General features: G+C 38.5%; 1 protein-coding gene across 4 annotated transcripts in view; it reads left to right on the plus strand.

The window, feature by feature from the left end:
• drp2 (dystrophin related protein 2) overlaps positions 1-20,327 on the plus strand; it is a 169,165-nt gene that overhangs the window by 101,273 nt on the left and 47,565 nt on the right. For all 4 annotated transcript variants that reach the window (XM_042220823.1, XM_042220830.1, XM_005913193.3 and 1 more), the window contains exon 4: positions 12,821-12,977. In XM_042220823.1, the coding sequence (XP_042076757.1) occupies positions 12,821-12,977 (157 nt within the window). The remainder of the gene's footprint in view (positions 1-12,820; positions 12,978-20,327) is intronic.

Genomic DNA, 20,327 nt, shown 5'->3' on the forward strand with positions numbered 1-20,327 from the left:
TTTTAGCCATCAATCATTTAGTCACTCGAAGGAGTGGATTTTGTTTTTACTGCTGCCTGAGAATCATATTGAGATCTAGGAGTTTATTTCAAGAAAAGGCTGCATTCTTCTAAAGTGCTTTGTATATATTTGCTCAGACTCACTATGTCCTTGTAATACTGATGGATGAGGTTTAAGCCACGAGGCTAACTGCTGTAAACGTGGCCCAGATTTCAGGGGTTTTAATTTTACTATTTGTAAGCCTTTTCCGTGTCTTAATCAATTACTAAATCAATTCTATAATAATTTAAAGAGTCCTAACACACTCCTTCCCTCTCTTTCCTTGAGAGACTCCCATTGATGTCACGCATATCATGCTGCTCAAAGCGTATCTGGTGGCAAGGCTGAAAAAACAAACTTTGATACACTTTAATGATAAAACAAATCATTGGGGAAATGGGATCCCCATGAATAATATGGAAAGTTACCACATAGTGTGTGTGTGTGTGTGTGTGTGTGTGTGTGTGTGTGTGTGTGTGTGTGTACAAACATTAATCCCAAGCTGTAAACAGCTTCAAATTAAGCAAGAGTGAGTAGAGCACGGAACTATATCTTCTCACCAGTCATTTGATGCAGAACAAATCAGAAGTGCTTTGTGCAGATTAGAGACAATGTTGGACATTTTGGACCGCTGCAGTGTTTGACTAGCTGTAAAAATAATGAGGCTTTGTGCTCACCCTGTACAGAGGTAAGCTGAATGGTTTATATGAAGCAAAGCAAATCCACAAATTGGGAGAAACACCGTCTTTGGGAGTTAGAAGACAATGAGGGATTTGGATGTGTATTTATTTATTTTTACATTAGGCCTGGTTGCATTCATTCTCCCATAGTAAGAGCTGCTTTGGAGTCAAATGTGGATCAGCGAGCTAAAGATTTTTCTATTACACCAAAAAAAAAAAAAAAAAAAAATTGTTGTAATTATAGCAGTTGGATACAAATTATAAATATAGCTAAGAATTTAGGTTCTTATAAAGTAGTTACTGTTTCCTACTGGAGTGCAAATGGAAGAAATTATTAATATCAGAAATAAGAGTTTGGCTTTTTAGAGGAGGGAAGAAATAAATTATGATGTAGTCAAAGCAATAATATGACATACGTCTATTCACTCTTAAATTCCACAAAACAGTAAAGTTTTGGTCACATCTTTCCCAAAGTTTGCTTGTAACAAATGTATTGTCAGTTATTCATATCACCTGATAAATCTTCCCATGTAAGCAGTGGAAATCTAGATATTTGACACTCAACTGCAGAACTATATTTTAATTTACCAGTGAAGGGAGCATTTTCATCTGCATGATCTTTTGGGTGTCTGTGGATATCTACTAATTGGAAGGTTGGTGGTTCAATCCCCGGTTTCTGCAGTCTGCATGTCAAAGTATCCTTGGGTAAGATACTGAACCCCAAGCTGCTGTCAAATGAGCTCATCGGAGTGTGAATGTTAGATAGAAAGCACTTAGGCATAGAAAAAATGGTTGTATATGAATGGATGAATGAGAAATGTAAAGCGCTTTGAATGCTTGAATAGAGTAGAAAAGTGCTATATAGGAACCGGTCCATTTAAACATTTACTTTAAAAATTCAAGTATAACTAAACATGAGCAGATGCATATGAGAATCATTTTAAATGTTGGATACACGTTTTACTGTCACTGACCACACTTATTGTGGGTGCTGTCACTCTTTCTGTAACATTCAACTTACCAAATACTTGATCTTGTCCACTGTAAGAACAATGAGAAAGGCAGTTGATTCTAGGTGTCACCAAAACATAACAAGTGTGACTTGTATTTTAAATCACATCACCTCTCTGTAGTGTCTTTTCTTCTTCCTTATGGATCTAGTCTAAGCTTTGTTGTTGTGCACAATCATTTGTTTAAAACAACTAATTACCTCATATTTTAGCTTCTAAAGGACTAAAAAAATGAATATACAGCATGCATTCATTTAGTTTGTCATTACCTTGCTTAGTGATAAATAAAAAGCTGTTAGTTGAGTAAGTTTCACTGTATGATCTAATTTTTCTTTCTTTTGTCATCTTAGACTGCATTGAGTACTGTGATGAATTAGGACTCAGTACTACCAGGAAAAAAAAATAAAGGTGTTGCTTTACTGTAACAACTAGAAACCATGAGCTATCCTTGCAAGTGCGCTGTTTAGTTTAAAATTTAGTTGTCTAACGTACTGCTTTGATGTATTAAAGTATAATAGTAAAAGTATTTGCTTTAAAAGTTCATATCAGTTTTGACTCTTTATCTTCATTTAAAAGGTCTGGAAACTGCAAAGAGAGGCAAGTGACAGAGCAGGTATCTTCTACACTCTTTAGAAATATGGAAATATAGAAATTAGTAGAGGCCAGTTGAGTACAGTGAAGTCACTGTCATGTTCAAGAAACCAATTTGAGATGGTAAATTAGTAGTTTCTGAAGTACTCATACCAACCAGTCTGTGTACAACCATGCCATGCCAAAGTCACGTATATAACCTTTCTTTGCCATCCTGATGCTGAACTTTAGCAGATACCATGTCTTCGTCACAAAATATATTGTTCCTGCCATGTGATTGGCTAAAGATATTTGCCTACAAATAGTTGAATAGGTGTACCTAATGAAGTAGCCAGTGAGTTTTTATGACAATTGTAATGTTCCACATATTGGGCACTTTTAAAGAAGACCTACTTTTTTATCTACCTTCCTAAAACACTGAAAAACAAACAAAACATTAATAAACACACAGTTTCTCATTACGAAAGGTAACAACACAAACACAAATTCTTCTAGTGTCCCTGCAGCAGGACAATATTAAGTAAAAAATGTTGTAAGATTATTATTATTGTGCTGAATGGAGGTGTTTTATTAAGTGGCTAATGTCCATACCAGGCTTTTCTGAATGGCTCTGCAGCTTCCCAAACGTTATTAGTTTGATTCAGCAGAGACACCAGCAATACACTGACTGCACAGTGCTTTAGCGAGGCAGTGTGATGAATAGCTGATGACTCCCCCCTCTTCAGTCCTACTCTTAGAATGTTTTTAAAGCAGCTAATGTAGTTGTTTAAATCTCTGAGTATTGAAAGTTCCATAATTTACTACTTTACTAAAATATGTTAACAGTTTCGCACTTCTGTCAGCTTCTTGTTCTGCTTGCTCTTCTGCAACAAGCTATCTATATTGAATGAAAGGGGAAGTAGTGATATTTAGGCAATGCAACTAACCAACGAAGGACGGATCCACTCTGGAGCCCCAGCACCTCTCCATGTGGCTTATTGTTAAAATTTAACAGATTAAAAACAGGAAGAAAAAAAAATTCCGCAGAGTCTCATAAGCATAAAATAGTGATAAGTATGCTGATCCATGTCTGGATGAATGAACATAAACACATTAACTTCCACAATCAGTAAAACGAAATAATGTTTCTGGGGGAAAACATGTGCTCTGCAGGCTCACACCAATATGCACACAATAAATCTGGAAAATATATCACTGGTTTTCCTTTTTGTCTTGACACTGAACATATACACTCAGGTGTTAAAGAGGAGTGGGATTGTATGACCATTTCAGCAGTGATCTCTCGTGCTTCTTATTTGTCATCTTTTATTTCTTTCAAGTGTCTCAGCTTCTCCTAACACCTTTTACACCTTCCCTACTCTGTGCTGTGCTAATGATACATCCTGGGTATCTGCTGGGGGGAAAAAGCAACCTTATTTGTATTCATATGTACCCACTCAACCCTTGTCTGTATATCCATGTCTGTGCATTTGCATTTGCATTGAAATTCCGCCCGGTTTTCATTCACATCTTTACATACCAGTGCAATGTCAAATTGCTCTCTGTAATATGCGAAGCATTATAGCAAGATACATTTATAATACCATATCTTTGTCTACTGTACATATTGTAGGCATCTAGCAGAACCCTCTGAGACTATATTGACATATTGTATTATAATTATGATGTGGAAATGTGCATGATTCATATAGGACATTCTGAATGTAGATAATTATAGCAGTGAGTCACTGATTAAGATGGTTTAGTTTCTGTTCTTAAAGGTAAAGAAGGAAAAGAAAGTAGAGAAAACTATCTTCTCTGTTGAAGTAACCAAATAGATTGCTTTATATGTCTAAATATTCCTCAAGTTGAGAATTGCTACTAAGGAACAGCGTCAGTATTTTTGGTTTCTTTTCTTTTTTTATTAATGTTTGTTTTGTCGCTCAGAGCTCGAAGCATGCACAGTTTCCTCTATTAACTCATGCCGCTGTGAGGAATTTGTTACAGGAATGTGTTCCCCATGGCTGTTATATTTTTTATATATTCAAATGCATACAGTATTTCCAATTGTGGAAAATGGCTTCAGTAGGTGCTCTGCTCATGTCTGTTCCCCACAAATATCAGTAAGATTGCTCTTGGAAGAAATCCTTTAGGCTAGGAATCAGTAAAACTCTTCCGCCACAGGAGGAGTCTCTGAATGCATCACGCATGACACGATCTACCCCTACAGAGCACAAAATCAAAAAGGGAAAGAGGGAGAAGCTTGGGAAAAGCTGGTAAACATGAACATGCTGTTAGCACTGTACTTTTATGACACCATATAATTTATTGATATTGACAGTCACAACTTTAAATTACCTACTGTTGTGATTTTCAAATGCTTTGCAGTGTGAGAAACTTATTTTTGTGCTCAAAATAGGCTCTATGCCAGTATGGTAATCCAGCTCCAAAGATTGTGGTCTATGGATTACACTGGGATATGTGCACATGTGTGTCTCTATATAGTTCAGAAAATATATGGAGACACACTAGTTCTTATTTGTTTACATAGAATTACAACTAGTGTGTCTCTATATGGAATAGGTTTTTATCCAAATTTTCCCAAAGGGTTTTTTAACACAGCAAGGCATTGTCAGCGGGCTGGGTCTGTGATCCAGCATTCTGAGTTTATTTTGTATTTTTGATTGTTAAATTGAAATCATGTGAAGTTCTTCTGTTATTATTTTAGTTTACGTTTAGTCGAGTTTTGGTCCAGTTATGTTTCTTCTATGTCTCCTTGTGTCTTTTGAGTCTCTCCGTGTATTTCATGTCTGCATGTTGCATGTTCTGTTTGTCAAGCTCATGTTGTCTTGTCTACGTCCCTTTTCTTGTTCCTGTTTTATTGGGAAGAGTCTGGTGTTCCATGTTCAGTGTGTTTAGTTGTACTTTCCCTGTGGCGTTCAGGTTCATTTGTGTCAGCTGTTTTCCCCAGGTGTTCTCACTTCCCTCATTACCCTCCTGTGTATTTAAGTCATCTGTCTCCCTTTGTTCGTTGTCGGTTTGTCTGGTTTTCTCCCTCTACGTCACGTTAGGTCTCTCGTGATTCTGTTCAGGTTCAGGTCCAGGTCCAGGTCCAGGTCCATGTTTTCTCGTCATAGTTTCTCGCATGCACCTGCTCAGGTTCGTGTTCATGTTTCTCTTGTCATAGTCGTTCATAGTTATTTCAAGTTTAGGTTTTAGTTCTTGCTCCTGTTTGCCTTGCTTTTCTTTTGTTTTCATGTTTTTACAGCCAAATAAATGGCTCCCTTTTTGTTTAAGCTTCACTGACATCTCTCCCTTGTCTGCTTTTTGGGTCCACACTGCAAATATATCAGCTGCTCAGCCGTGACAGAGGTTTTCAACAAATAATTTGTAAACATGCAAAAAATGTTTTTTTAAAAAAAGCACAAATTGTACATTGTATTTTCATAGAATAACATTGTTTTTCCAGAAAAAACAAAAATTAACAGCGTTAATATTATTCACCCCCTATTCAGCAGAAACCACTGCTCTCCAAAAGTATACTTTAACTTCATTTAGTTTAAAGCTAGTAAAATCAAGATAAAACTTAGGGTTATCTTCCAATTTATGCACAGTCTAAAAACTTCAAGGATTTGAGCCATCACTTGAAAAAACATTGTGCTGAAAATAAAATTGTCAGATTTAGTAAGCTATGGTTTTTAGGACTCAAGTGCAGGATCCAGAAGAACCCTTGGTCCAAGAAGAGGCTGACGGTGGGCAGGCAGGCAGGTGATCTAGGAGCACTTCTGGAAAACAGTGAATTGTGATCCAAGGCAGCAGGAAATAAGCAGCGTCCTCGTGTAAGTGCACATGAGACTAACGGCAGTTAACTGCATATGATGATTTGCAGGAGATCCCAAGAGGAGAGACAACCTCTAGCTCAACTTCAACAGGTGGAGGATAATAGCTGCTTTCCAAAAAACAAACTGCAAACCCACGGGACCAGGCCTCATATGAAAATACATCAGTTTAGGCTTGAGGAAAATGAATTGGTGATGCTCACAAAGCAGGAGATGAATATACAAAGTTATCACAGCATTTATAAGTGTCAAGAACTGGAGTGAAAACGTCATCAAGAAATTCTTAGAGAGTCACAAAGTACAGAACATAGAAGCCTGGCAGAGAAAGAAAGCAAAAGATTTCAAAGACTCTGGAGTGAAAACCAGTGAGAGATGTGTCCAAAGACCCCAGAACAACTGCCAAGACACTTGTGGATGCCTTAGCCAAGTTGGAAACTGTGGCCTCAAAGAAGACAATCACTAGAATCATGCACAGTAATAGATAGTGAGGTTACAGACCAAGAAAAACTACAAACTTTTGCAGAACAGACAATGGAGAAAGATTATGCATACTGGAAATGAGTTCTGTAGTCAGATGAGACTAAACTAAAGCTCTTTGGCCACAGAGATGCTGCTTATGGTTGAGTAAAGAAGGGAGAGACACATAACCCAAAGAAGACTGTCTCAACAGTGAAACATGGCGGTGGGAGTATTATGCTGTGGGATGCTTCAGTGCAACTAGAACTGGGAATCTCATTAAAGTGCAAAGAAGGATGAAGAAAGAAGCTTATGTGAAGATTTTAAAAGAAAACCTCCAGCAGTCAGCAGATAACTGTTAGCAAAAAGAATATAGAATTGACTATTAGCATCAGGAGGGGCTAACAATTTTGACTCTGCCAGGATATATATAAAAAAAAAGACAATATGACATGTTAAAAAACCCCACACTGGCATAACTATGCTCACTGTACATTTACTTATTTGAGACAGGTTGCATGTTATTGCAAATGTCGGCAACAAAACATGCTACAAGATTTAGTCTAAAAACATAGCCTAATATTTTTAAAATATGTGCACTTTTCTGAGGAAAGACAATTAGAGACTGCAATTGGAGGCGAAAAGTAGTTGAACAGCAAGAAAGTAGTTTCTGCTCCAACAGGAGGAAAATTAATTTTAAATGTTAGCAATGGACCATTAGAGTTCTGTTCAAGTCCAGTTTTGTACTAATGATATGAAAGAGCCCCAGCCATTTACATGCTTCTTGAATTACTTATCCAAATGTTGCAATGTCTTTTATCTGAACATTTTATTTTTCATTAATTTCTTATAGTTGTGTTTTGGCTTTTCATTCCACAAAGACATGAAGATTGGAAAAACAAACAAGCAAAAAAAAAGACAAACCATAAGTTCTGATTGGTCATTTTAGTGATCCTTCTCATTTTTCTTGATCAGGTCATAAATTTATATTTTGCTAATGTGACAGATTGAGCCACTTACCAGCCAAAGGTTTTGTGTAGTTAGATGTATGGGAGTGGCTCAAGAGTTGGGAGTTTGCCTTGTAATTGGAAGGTTGCCGGTTCGAGCCCCGGCTTGGACAGTCTCTGTCGTTGTGTCCTTGGGCAAGACACTTCACCCGTTGCCTACTGGTGGTGGTCAGAGGGCCCGGTGGCGCCAGTGTCCGGTCCCTTCACCTCTGTCAGTGTGCCCCAGGGTGGCTGTGGCTACAATGTAGCTGCCATCACCAGTGTGTGTGTGAATGTGTGGATGACTGGTTGTGTAAAGGGCTTTGGGGTCCTTAGGGACTAGAAAGTGCTATACGTTGTGTTGTGATGTGTCATATCGTGTCGTGTTGTGTTATATGTAGTGCCGACGTAGGACAGTTTTCCAATTTCATTGTACTACTGTACTATGTATGACTGTGCAATGACAATAAAGAGTTATCTTATCTTATCATACATATACAGGCCATTTACCATTTGAAACATTCAAAGACTCACATTTTTTGGCAGCAAACTGAAAGTACCCAAAGGACGACTTGGTTCGTTGGTGGAAAGCTTTCTAATGTACTGATTATCTGCAACATTTAATTATGAGAGAGTGGGTTGAAAACAAAAAGAAGGTTAATCCTTTATTGTATGAAGGTAAAAACAATCAAATTGAGTATAAAGCAGAATTCAAAACCAAAAGGAGATTTGGGGAAAAAAAATAATTCTTTATACATAATTGAACAAAATGCAGTGGTTGTATCAACAGGGCTCATCACATTGGCAGCTCTCTTGCAATGTCTTTGCAATTGAGAAAGAATGAGATGAGGGGGCTGTGCTCAAAGCTTCTCTGGGCCCCGAGGCAACACGCTAGCACGCTACTCTCTTCTAAATCAGGAGAAACACTGAGCATATCCTCCTATGCATGAATTAATCATCGAACCAAGCACTATGTTTCTCTCTGTAATCTTTCTCACCGATTAGGGAATTGGAGTTTTGTTTGACCATATTATTTACTTTCGATGCTAAATCTCAAGAAATATTGACACACACCATTAATTTTCATGTAACACATTATTTCACCTGGTAGAACACTAACTTACACTGAAAGGTTAACCAAGGAGCAATGCAATCTTATATTTACACCCAGAACATTGTGATTGGCATTCTTCTCCAGAGCCACCACAGCGATGAGCTGATAATGATGCAGTGTCGTTTTCAAGGACACGGGGATGTTGATTGTTACCTCAGCTGCTGTAGCAAGAATCTGTTTATTCATATTCACAACAAAGATCAGTCTCTCTAATGTTGGGTGGCATATTTTATCTCTTATGAATCCCTCGCATGACGCTAATCCAGGAAATGAAAAGGTCTGCATTCTTCACTATGACAATATCTGGTATTTTGAGTACCGGTCTCAATTCAGACCAGAGTATCTCATCGTGTGTGCTCGTGCAACTGGCTGCCTTTCAATCATTAGACTGTTGTTTGTGATGCCAGCAGATGACTCTGTACGTTGAGCGTGTGCCGTGTCAAGGGCAGACACAGGAAGCAGTCTGCCATGCACTCAAGCATTGCCATTAGCCCATTTGTATCGATTATTTCTGGCATTGCCATCAAGCCTGTTGGCTATTTTTGAGCAGCTTGAGACAGGCATAGATACAGGCCTAAGCACAGCACAAACACGAACAGACCCACAGAATGTTTTTGTTTTTGGTTAATTTTCTCCCTTTGTTCTTCAATGTGAAAAAAAGTTTTCTCTGCGCAATCCTGTAGGAAACTAGGTGCACGCCTACTGCTTCCTTAGGAATTTAGAGGGTACTACTACTGGCAGCCAGATGCTACTAAGGGAAAAAATGTGACCACTTCTGCAAAAGCAGACGTTTTAGGCAGTTTGCTGGTCTCAGCCATTCAGGTGTGTGTTGATTGAATGCCGCAATCTTCCCAGGAGTAGACATCTCAACAAAAGCTTTCCCCACATATAATGGTCAGACAAATTACAAACAAAAGAAAACAAATGAGCAAATACTAAACACCGCATATCACCACAAAGATGCCATATCATCTATCAAAACCTAGACTGAATAAGTTTGAATAAAGTAAGAAGAGCTCACCCACCAAACCTTTTCCTCTTTTGGTCCTTTCTTCCCTCTTTTTGGACACATACAGGCAAAATCCCTGGCATCCCCTTATCCAGTGCAGCAGAGGCTGACCCATAAAAAAACCTAAATGAATATCATGATGTTTCCAGTTGAGATAAAATAACTTCAGTCAGCCTCACATACTGGCAAACCTTAAGCCTGGGCTCCCTGTAGCTTAGCAAGGCAGGAGTTGTTCTTGGCAGCCCTCACCATGTGACAGCGATTACATTCCAGCACAGCGCTCTATTTGTTTCACCCTCGGTGTGTGTAATGGAAGCAGCAATGATCAGCGAATGCGCTCTGAGCTGTGTATGTGCGTGTTTCTTCGTGCCTGTTCTGATTGCTTGTGTGAATGTCTGCTGCATAGTTCGAAGCATTTTGAAGCTTCTCTGCAAAAGTGCCAGGGTCATCTTTTGATGGATGACCTTACTTAGATATATCCGAGGCCCTGGTTTGCTCTTACTTGAAACAGAAAACTCATTCCATTCATGCTGAGTGATTGTATGTGTGTATGTTTGGTATGGTTGTGTGTGTGTGTCCTCACGCTTGTTATGGACTGACAGCCTCTTCTGCAGGGGCCATGGAAAAACAGCTCCTCTCTGATTCAATTACCACAGCGAGTACAGCTGGAGGGGCAACAAGAGGCTAGGGGACATCATGGTCTGGTTCACACAGGTTTTCTGACACAGGGTTGAACAAAGAGGCCTATCAGTTCTGAAACGTGCACTTACAAGCTTGATTTCACCTTTCTGTCTTTTTCTCCTTAAAGTCCCGAAGCTTTCCCCACGTGCGATTTCTGAAAATGCCATCGCTGACCTGACACCTAATCCCTTATGTGTCAGAGCCCATCTATGCTGAATTCAATATTGCCTTACAGTCCTTTTTTCAGTCAGTAATATGGAATCGGCGATGGTGGCATGCTGTTGGTTCAGGTTGAAAGATTATAGATAAGTATTTGCTTAAACTCCATTTAGCAGCATGTAATTAACTAACTTTGTGTCTTGCAGAAGTTCATCTCTGGTGGTTTTCTATTTAATTGCAGCTAAAATCTTAAAGATTTTGCTTTGATTTCACATAAAATGTCATCTGAATCAAGTTAGGTTTTTGCAAAGTCCTCTCTCATTTACAGATGTGAGCAGTAACACGTCTTTTTCACTCTTGCTTTCGCTCCCACTCATCATCTTTGATGTGACAGTGCTGGCAAATTGTGATGTGCAGGAATAATGATATTTGAGTGCTGGCTTCTGGTGTGTAATTGAAACACGAGGAAGCTTTCACATTGCCCCCACACTGCCGGCGCCAACTGTGCTACAAAAGCAGTACTTCCCTCAGATATCTCTTATGCTGCTGGCAGGTGGCGAACAGATAACTTCCTTCTGTCATGTGAACCTAGTTCACTTCAGCCTGGAAAATACTGTCATCTACAACTCTGTGCCTCTCACCTTGCACCGCTACCATGTGGCATTCTACATAAAAGACATTGCATGCATCTTTGATTAAAAGAAATAGAATAGTCCAGTATTGCATCTCATTTTGCAGCAGTTACAGAATTTTCAGATTTACCATAAAAATCTCAAGTCATTTTTGACACAGTAAATCTTCTCTGATTTCAGACAAAAGTAGACCAAAAACGTAGCTACTATCCTTGTTCCAACTTTTACTGACTCAAAAGACTGAAAAAGTGTTGCTATCAACTTTTTGTAACACATACATTTCAAATATCCCCTTGCTTCATAGGTTGAAAGACTGCAAAAAAAGAACAAAAGTATTTATATTTAGCAAATATAATAAAGAAAATGTAGCATTGTACTGTCATTTCACCATCACCCTGTCCATGGATCCAGTAATGCTGTCATTGTACTTGAAATTAAGGCATTCATTTATACAGATTTTTTGTGTGTTCACGTTGGAAGTACAGTGTTACATATAGTGCTACTCTATACTCGATCATATGTGTCTACCAATATGTTTAAAGTCTCTTTCTCTGTCTTGCTGATAAACACTTAAAAGGTGCTAAAGTATTTTAACTCTGCATTTTTATGTCCATGTTTTCCTGGTGGCAGTCTTTCCTCCTAGCACTACAAGATGCTTCACACCTTGGCATATTGTTGCTACCTCTGTGTATAAGTTGTCTTTTAAATTATCACATGCTACCTCTCTCTAGCTTGGATAACCAAACATTACCATCTGAAGCTTACTTCAGAATTGATAAACCCAAGCTGTTAAAAAAAGATGCCCGTGTTAAATCTTTAGATTATGAATAATTCAAGATTGTTTAAAGGTATGTTGTCTGAGCTTGTTTTAGAATTAACTAAGTTTTTGACTTATTCATCATCTAAACACAGTTTTGACTCTCGTTCTCGAATAAAAATTAAACATAGAGCAACACATTTGTGGGAACATTCTTTGACCTTTTTTAACCTCTCCGCTTCACACCAAGCCAGAATGAGTGCCATTTAAGACCTACCATTTAGTTCTTTTATTCAAATGTTAGTGGGTTGTTATCTTGCTGTAGGATGTACACCTGACCAACCAGTCTCTTCCTTTATTACTTGCCCTTTGCTCACCATTCTCGTAGCTATAAAAAGTACTTCCTGCAGTATTGTCCTGATAATGTTTTCCATCTGGTGGGAACAACAAAATAATCAGCATAAATTGGGCCATCTGTGGGAACTGTTTGAAAATCTTTTAAGGATTAATTCATATCACTGCTGCAAAAAAGCTACAATTTTCTTTATCCTTGAAAAAGCAAATTTCTCATGAAATATATTTTCATTTCACCTTGGACAGTGTGCTACTTACCTTTAGACTCTTAAGGTTGGACTTCAAATGGAAAAATACCTGGGTGACTACTGGAAAAATAACATGGCATGCAGGTGATATTAAGAGTCATTACTGAATTGCAAATTCAAGTGACACTGCTAATGAGTGGTTTAGAAGTTATCTAAGAAAACATGTAAACATGTTGCTATTGTGCAAAATAGGCTGCAGTGACCAACTGTCATCTGCAGCATTTATTTGGTGAGTTGGAAAATCCTACTGTTTGCTAAAGCAATGTGTTGCTGTGTGTGCTGGCAGGGTGCGGCTAGAGGCTTTCTCAGACAACAGCGGGAAGCTGCAGCTCTCCCTGCAGGAGATCATAGAATGGCTGACGGCCAAGGACGAGGAGCTGTCGGAGCAGCTGCCCATAGGAGGTGATGTGGGAGCTGTCCAGCACCAGAGGGAGTTCCACCAGGTAACGTGGATAATTCCTTTTCAGTACCCAGTTTACAAGATGTGGTTATTCTCAAAAGGAAAATTAGATGCACAGCTTATTCATACTGAAAAATTAGCCAAAGAAAACCATATATGTATATAAAATACAACAGAAACTAAAATGCATAAATGCATTCTTTGATTATATGTGATAGAGGGGATAAGATTCTTGCTATATTAAAGGATTTTCTTCTCAATTTTAAAAGCCATATATCTATGTCCATATTAGACAATATGAAATTATACTGGGAGCATGCTCGAGGTCATGTGCTGATAGTTCATTAACCAAAAAGTCTCCATGCTGATGTTTCCTCATGTAGAACACTAAACCCCCCAAATGCCCCTGTTGTGTCAGTATGGATAAATCACTTTGATCAGTATAAAGTCTAGAAAACGCCTAAATAAATGCAGCCCATTTACCTGTGTGATGTGTGGTTTTTGAGGCAGTGTTTGCACTTTTTTCTTTTACTTGATAAAAGCTAAAATAGTCCAGATTTGAATCAGGGGAATATTCTGAATTTGAATCTTCAGTAATAAAAGCACAGGGATAAGCATGCTTGGAGTTTGCAGATAACAAGTCTCTATTCTGCCAGCTTTTGCAGATATCCGAGATATCGATCAAACCGGCATCTATTGTCCAGTTTGAATCAATACTAGATAACTGAAACTTTCTCCAAGTTTAGCTGTCGTTGATACTATTGATGGAGGCATTGATGGAGTACACTGCAGGATGCTCAGATCTCCAAAAGACAGCTGGCGAATACACAAAGAAACGGGTTTACTAACTAAGTGAAATAATAATGAAAGAAATTCAAACTTTGAAACCCTCCAATCAAATGCAAGCTATACCAGCTCACTTTTTTTGGTTCACTCAGGAACAGCTTAAACAAACTGCTCCAACTAACCAGGTTAATCTAAGGAATGAGCCTGCTCTTTTTCAACTTGACTGAACCACAGCCGCAACTACTATGTTTTTGTAACACACAAATGATATGATATGATTCCTGACATCCACACATATGTATGTGAAACAAGTAAAAGTACCTAATTATAATATTTTTAAAGCTGGAACCTTTACAATTTTGATGTTGTTGCTTAAAAATCAAACTAAGATGGTTAATTAATTACATAGATTGAACAATAGAGCTCAAGCTATTTAGAGGTTTTGTGATTTGTGTGTTTGTCCATCTTTAAGTCATGTTCACAATCCCAGATCACAAATTACATCCACGGCTGGGATTCAGGGGATTAATTGTAGCAGGACAAAGCGCTGCACTTTAAAACCATGATTTTAAAAGATTTTAGAGACTTTTGGGCAAATAAACAGATTCATTAACACTGAGCCACCTAAGGATTAGGCCTCATTCTTTGTGGGTTATGTGTACCACTTAATGGTGATGTGTTTGTTGAATACAAGCAACAAACAAGCATTACCAGTTTAAAGCTGATGGAATTGGTAGCTAATTTAAGTTTTCTTTTTGTCAGTAACAAAGTTTAAGGCTTTAGGGAACATTGACAACATGTCGTCCTCTCAGATAATTCTCTCACGGTTCAGTGATTTGAACTGGCCTGTAAATCTTTCAAGGTCTTGTGTGGAAAGAGGGCCAAAAAAACCCCAGGAGCTAACAGAATTATAAGTGATCAATTGAACAAGTCAGTTTAGACCAGTGAATGTTTTCATACTTGTACTGAATGTAAAGATGCTCATAATTTAACTTTGGCTATTGGCTGAAAACTGATTCAGCAGGACTCAGGAGCTCTTGTGACAGGAGTTAAGCTAATTAGAGTGCAGTATGATTATATAAGCTTAATTTATTGTGTATAGCTTTACATCTTCCTAGGTCATGTACAGTAAGTGTGTGTGTTTGTGTGTGTGTGTGTGTGTGTGTACTGTCAACTGTATATAATATATATATATAAATATATATATTATAATATATATATATATATATATATACACCACTATTTCCTCCTCAGAAGGGAAATTAAAAATGATATAGGAAGTTATCGAGCAATGTACAATGATCGCTCCCTTTAAAACAGTCTATTCTTATAGAGGAGTGAAAAAAGGACCACTTCCAAAGAACTGTGGCTGAGATCTCATTAGCCATTTCTTCTCAAGCCTCTTACCCATCTTCATCACCATCTAAAGACACATGGGAATGAGGTGCTTTAATCTAATTGGCTACTCCATTTCTCTTTTAAGGCCCTGCACACCCACTTAGTGGTCTTTTTCAAGGAAGAAGTTAGGTTGGTTATAGCCTATAACATCTCATCACATCTCGTCATAACCTAACCTATAACTTATAGGTTAGGTTATGATGAGATGTTGTCAAAGTTAGTCCACCATAGAACTTTGCAGCAAAACTAGGAGAACTGCTGTTTTAATCAATCAGTGTTCAGATCTGATAACAGCATTCAGAATGGGAAGTCTGATTCATACATTGAGAATTCAATTACTTCCAAGAAATTTGTGCTATCATTAGATTTTCCCGCAGTAGTGAGGTAAATCTGCCGAAATTTGTGTATGACTTTAATGAGCAGTCATCCGGTGACTTTCTCAGTTTTCCATAAACTTGCTGACGCTCACTGCCCTGTGTGTGTCTGTTTCACACAGCAACAGTTAACACGTGCAGTAATATTTCTGGCCAGTGTATGTCCTTGCCTCACCCTGCACAAAACATGTACTCTGACTCTTAAGGTTATCGCTCTTAGATGTATATGCAGTTTAAACACAGCATCATACATCTACATTTATGTTTCTGTCGGGTTGTCACGCTGTCATTTAGGTTACTTAATTACCTATAATTGGAAAGCTGGGTCTGTAATTATAGTGCATTAGATTTACCACTAAGTGCATTTCTCTTAACCAACAAAGTTTTAACTGTGATGCTGATCAAAGACAACCTTCCAACATATAAGTGGTGATTAAATATATTATTTAGAAAATACATCAAAAGGAAGAGAAATTTCACATGCATTAAATCTCTTTCAGCTCAGGGTTGCAGAGGGTGATGGACCCACTTGACTTTGGGTGAGAGGCAGGGTATTTGCAGGACAAGCCATCACAACATCACTGATCTAAAACAGAGATTATTAAAAGGTGAAGTTGCTGCACATTATCACACCTGCAACAACTGCAAATCATCAGTTAACATAACACATATGTGGTATGTCTTTGAGTGCGTATGCATTTCATGTTTGATGGTGTTAGCATAAAAAGGTACTCCACCATAATATCTTAACAGCTGATTTGGACTTTTACAAACAAATCAAGTATAATAAGTGGAATTTCTGTGTTTAGACTACATTGTTGCCATACTTACCATACATGCATCCAGTTTCCAAGCTCTATTATATCAGACTTGTTCGATTTAACAAGCCAGCATAATGAGTGCAAGTTTCAATATTTTGTCAGTGAATTTTTATTGACGAGATCAAAAGAAAAAAATGGATTTCCTGTGTGTTAATGATACCCACTGGTGGCACAACCATAGAAATCCCAGGATGTCTTTAAGGGAGGGAAATCTTTCAACTGAAATCTTTTTAACTTGACATGTCTTATAGCCCTGTGTGCAGTGTGTTAGTGGAAACTCATAAAGTTGGTACAGACAGGAACTGCCTAGCAGGCAGCTCTCCCTTTCTTTCTCCCTCCCTTTCTGTGTGTGTGTGTGTGTGTGTCATCCATTAAAACAAAATGATTTTGATTATTATTTAAATCAAATAATGCAATCAAATATTCAAGGCTTTATAATATACTTTAAGGAGTATGTGTGGAGGGTATAAAACCATTCATTTTTACTCTCTTCGGATTTCTTTGTGATAGCAAGTATTTGGAAAAACATCAACTATGATCTCCTGGATATTTTTTTTCATTTCCCACTAAATCGCCTTAGCCCTTACTCGGCAGTGATATATCTTGTGAAGTGGTAGTGATGTAGCCACATGCACACATACACGCAGACACCTACAGTAGCCTCCGCTCGCACAAACTTGTAATTGGTTCTGTAACTACAGCATAGTTTCCCATTCCACCCTTTTTCCAATTTTCCATGCTGCCAGTTTGTGCAGTGCGTCTGAAAGGCCACTTGACAGTTATAGGTTTGTGGCTCCTGCTTCACACCACTTCAACTCCCATCTCAACTGGTACACTGTGAAATCAGACTCCCAATTAGCAGGCCGGCAATAACAATAAAAAACAAAACAAAAGACACCTTTAAACTCCATTTATCTGTGCTATGCTCTCCCCCGGTTTCTCTTCATTCTCTTTTCTCCCTGTCCCTTTTCTTAGTCACTCTTATGTGTATTTTCTCCTACCCCTCGACAGGTTTTTATAACCCCAACTGTATTTTTTTCTCTTTCTTTAATTACCACTTACATGGGGGTTTATACCCATAAGGAAAATAAAGCTTTTGCATTTTCTCGAACAAATTGCATGCTTATGTGATTTATAATTAATTCTTATAATTGTGTTACATCAGAAAAAGCTAAAAGGGTCATGTTGGGTTCATTTCTCATGAATAAATCATGAGACATGGGAGATCCATCTCTTATAAGACATACATTACAATTACAATATATTACAACATTGTAAAATACAACATTTACTATAATCTATTTTTAGTATATCCTTACTAGGATGTAATGCACAATTTTTCCTTTCCTCTCCTCTCCTCTCTCCTCGAATGTCCCATTTTCAGCACAGCATGCCTTTATAATCTGTGATGCCTCCGCTTCCCGAGCGTCTGGTCGTTCTAAAACTTTTCCGACAAAGCAGAGAGGGAAATTGCATTTTGGTTTTCTATAGAGAATTAAAGCGTTTTAAGAAATGTGAATTATTGATCTTAAGTGGATTTATTCTGATGTTGTTGTGTGTGAGTGGAGTTCTCACTGTATTACACTTGTGTATGTGTGTCTCTACATCTGCATGAGCCCTGGCTTGGGAGCATATTTGCTGTGTGTATATTTGGGGCAGTGACAGAAGGGTAAGATACGTGTTGGGGGAAATAGTGTATGGCTGTGCGTGCTTCGGTGTTGGGACGACTGAGCAATTTGGCATTGGAAAGGATTTTGTGTGTCTGCAGCAGCTGCAAAAGGAAAATGAAATGAAAATTCATCTACTTCTGTGTTGTCAGAAGCACATAGAAAAGGAGCATCCGGGATGAGTAAAGGGAGTCAAAATGTTTAGACCAAGTCAATGAAGTTATTTCCTCCCCCTGGCTTTTTCTCCGCCATGCATTATGTATCTTAATCTGATCTGAAGACTTCGCTCTTAATGTTCCTTCAACCAAAGATGAAGCCTCTGAGTGTGAAATTTAGCTGGAATTAAAGTTTTAACATGACAGCTGGCTCAGGGAATCCATGGCTCAGCTCCTCTTTGGGCAGCAAAGAAGCTAAAGAGACGACGGAAAGAATAGAGAGCTAGAGAGGATGAAAAGTGGGTAAAGGAAAGGAAGGAGGCGAGGCGAGAATGAAAGGTTAAGGAGGGAATTTGCGCTTGGAGAAAGAGTGTGAGAGAGGAAGAGGAAAAAGACAGAAAGCAGGTTTTCTTCAAGACTGTTGCACTGGGAATCTTATCTCTTGCTGCAGCTCCCCGTCGTGCCACACTTTTGCATGTTTGCATGGTGGCGGCCGGTGTTTGCTGGTGTTTCATTTGGGGCTCTCTGTTTCACTCTACTCGCTGCCTGTTATCAGGCTTGCCGGGCTCTGGTCCTGGGGATTTTCATAGACACTGAAACACTGTCCCTGCAGTGGCTCACAGCACTGCTAATTCCAGCTAGTAATGTAGATTTTTAGCTGAAAATGTAATCTCTTTATACCGTAAGAGGATTGAGAACATTGGCTTCACCTAAATAAATTACTCTGAAGAGAGGAAATATCCCTGGCATTAATTCTCACACCTGCGCTATGTTTTAAACAGAACAAAGATTAGTGCAGAAGAATGGAGAAGGTTGACACGTTGGCTTTCTTTGAGGCCCCAGGAAGGCTCTGGCTATCTCCTCAGTAATAGTGAAGGTGTGTATATGTGTTTGCGCTTTCTTACACACTGGACTCCTTGTCTGTAATTTGCATAGTGAGTACTGTTGAATGTGACCCAGTGGAGCTGAGCTCTTGAGCTAATTGGCTCTTCTGTGCTTGAAGGGCAGATGACCAGTGCACCCAGTAGAGTCCTATGCGCCCTGGGCTCTCATCACGAGCAGAGAGCCGTGTAACTTCACTGGAACGTGTGTGTGTGTGTATATGTGTGTATTTATGTGTGTTTAGTGATTGTGTTAAGTAACCCATGCATTTGAGCAAGTTAATTTTATGTACGGCATTTAGTGTTTCTTAAATAGGTTAGCTAAACAATCTGTGTGGCATGTTGTAATCTTTAAGGAAGGTTATGCAATCTCTGAAAGAAAAAATAAAATATTTATTCTCACCAAGTGAAAAATTCATAGACGTCAAACACACCCTTGCTCTAACCAGTATACTCAGAGGGTTTCTTGCTACATTTTTACTTGTCCCACTGGTGATTTCACAGAGAGAAACTTTCATAAAGTTTTATCTCCAACATCCAGATTTCAGATATGTTTAAATAACTTTGCTAATAGTTACCCTGTTATTGAGTATCTTAAGTAAATCCAAATGAATTTGATTTAAAATAAATAAATAGAGTCGATTTTGCTGATATTTTGATATTAGGCTTGGGTAGACTTGTCAGCTGGTGATTATTACTATGTAAACTTCTTTCTATTTTGTGGTTTGGATGATTTTTATGGCATATAAAAGTTGTTTGACTCAGTCCTCGGTCTGGTATTACTAGTAGATTATAGTTACTTAAGGCTAGTGCTGTGTACCTCAACTAGTTTTCTATGTTTTCCATACTTTTCCCACACACTGGAAGGCACAACCAAGTGACTGAGATAGTGTACAGGAACATTTGTGGTGCATGTGTGTTAGAAGTCCCCAATTCCCAATGGGAGACCATGCAAGTGATTGCGTACAACAGGGCGAAGGTCCTGTGGGACTTCAAGGTCCAGACAGACAAGCAGCTGTTGGCCAGCGAACCAGACATAGAAGCGGTTGACAATGAGAAGAAGACTGCAGTTGTAAGAGACGCAATTGTAGCTGACAGCAACATGAGAAAGAAGGAGCACGAGAAAATAGAGAAGTACCAGGAGCTGAAGGAGCAACTAGACTGACTACACTGGTTGTATTTCAGATCAAAGTGAGAGACATTAGGGTACAAACTGCTGTCATTTACAGCCACAGTAGATTCTCCTTTTTCCTCCTCACACTAGTGAAATAATAATTAATGGCACTGACAACAACACAGTATACAGTATTA

The sequence above is a fragment of the Haplochromis burtoni genome, unplaced genomic scaffold (assembly GCF_018398535.1).
Source record: "Haplochromis burtoni strain Fernald_Lab_line unplaced genomic scaffold, NCSU_Asbu1 Contig_4, whole genome shotgun sequence".
Lineage (NCBI taxonomy): Eukaryota > Metazoa > Chordata > Actinopteri > Cichliformes > Cichlidae > Haplochromis > Haplochromis burtoni.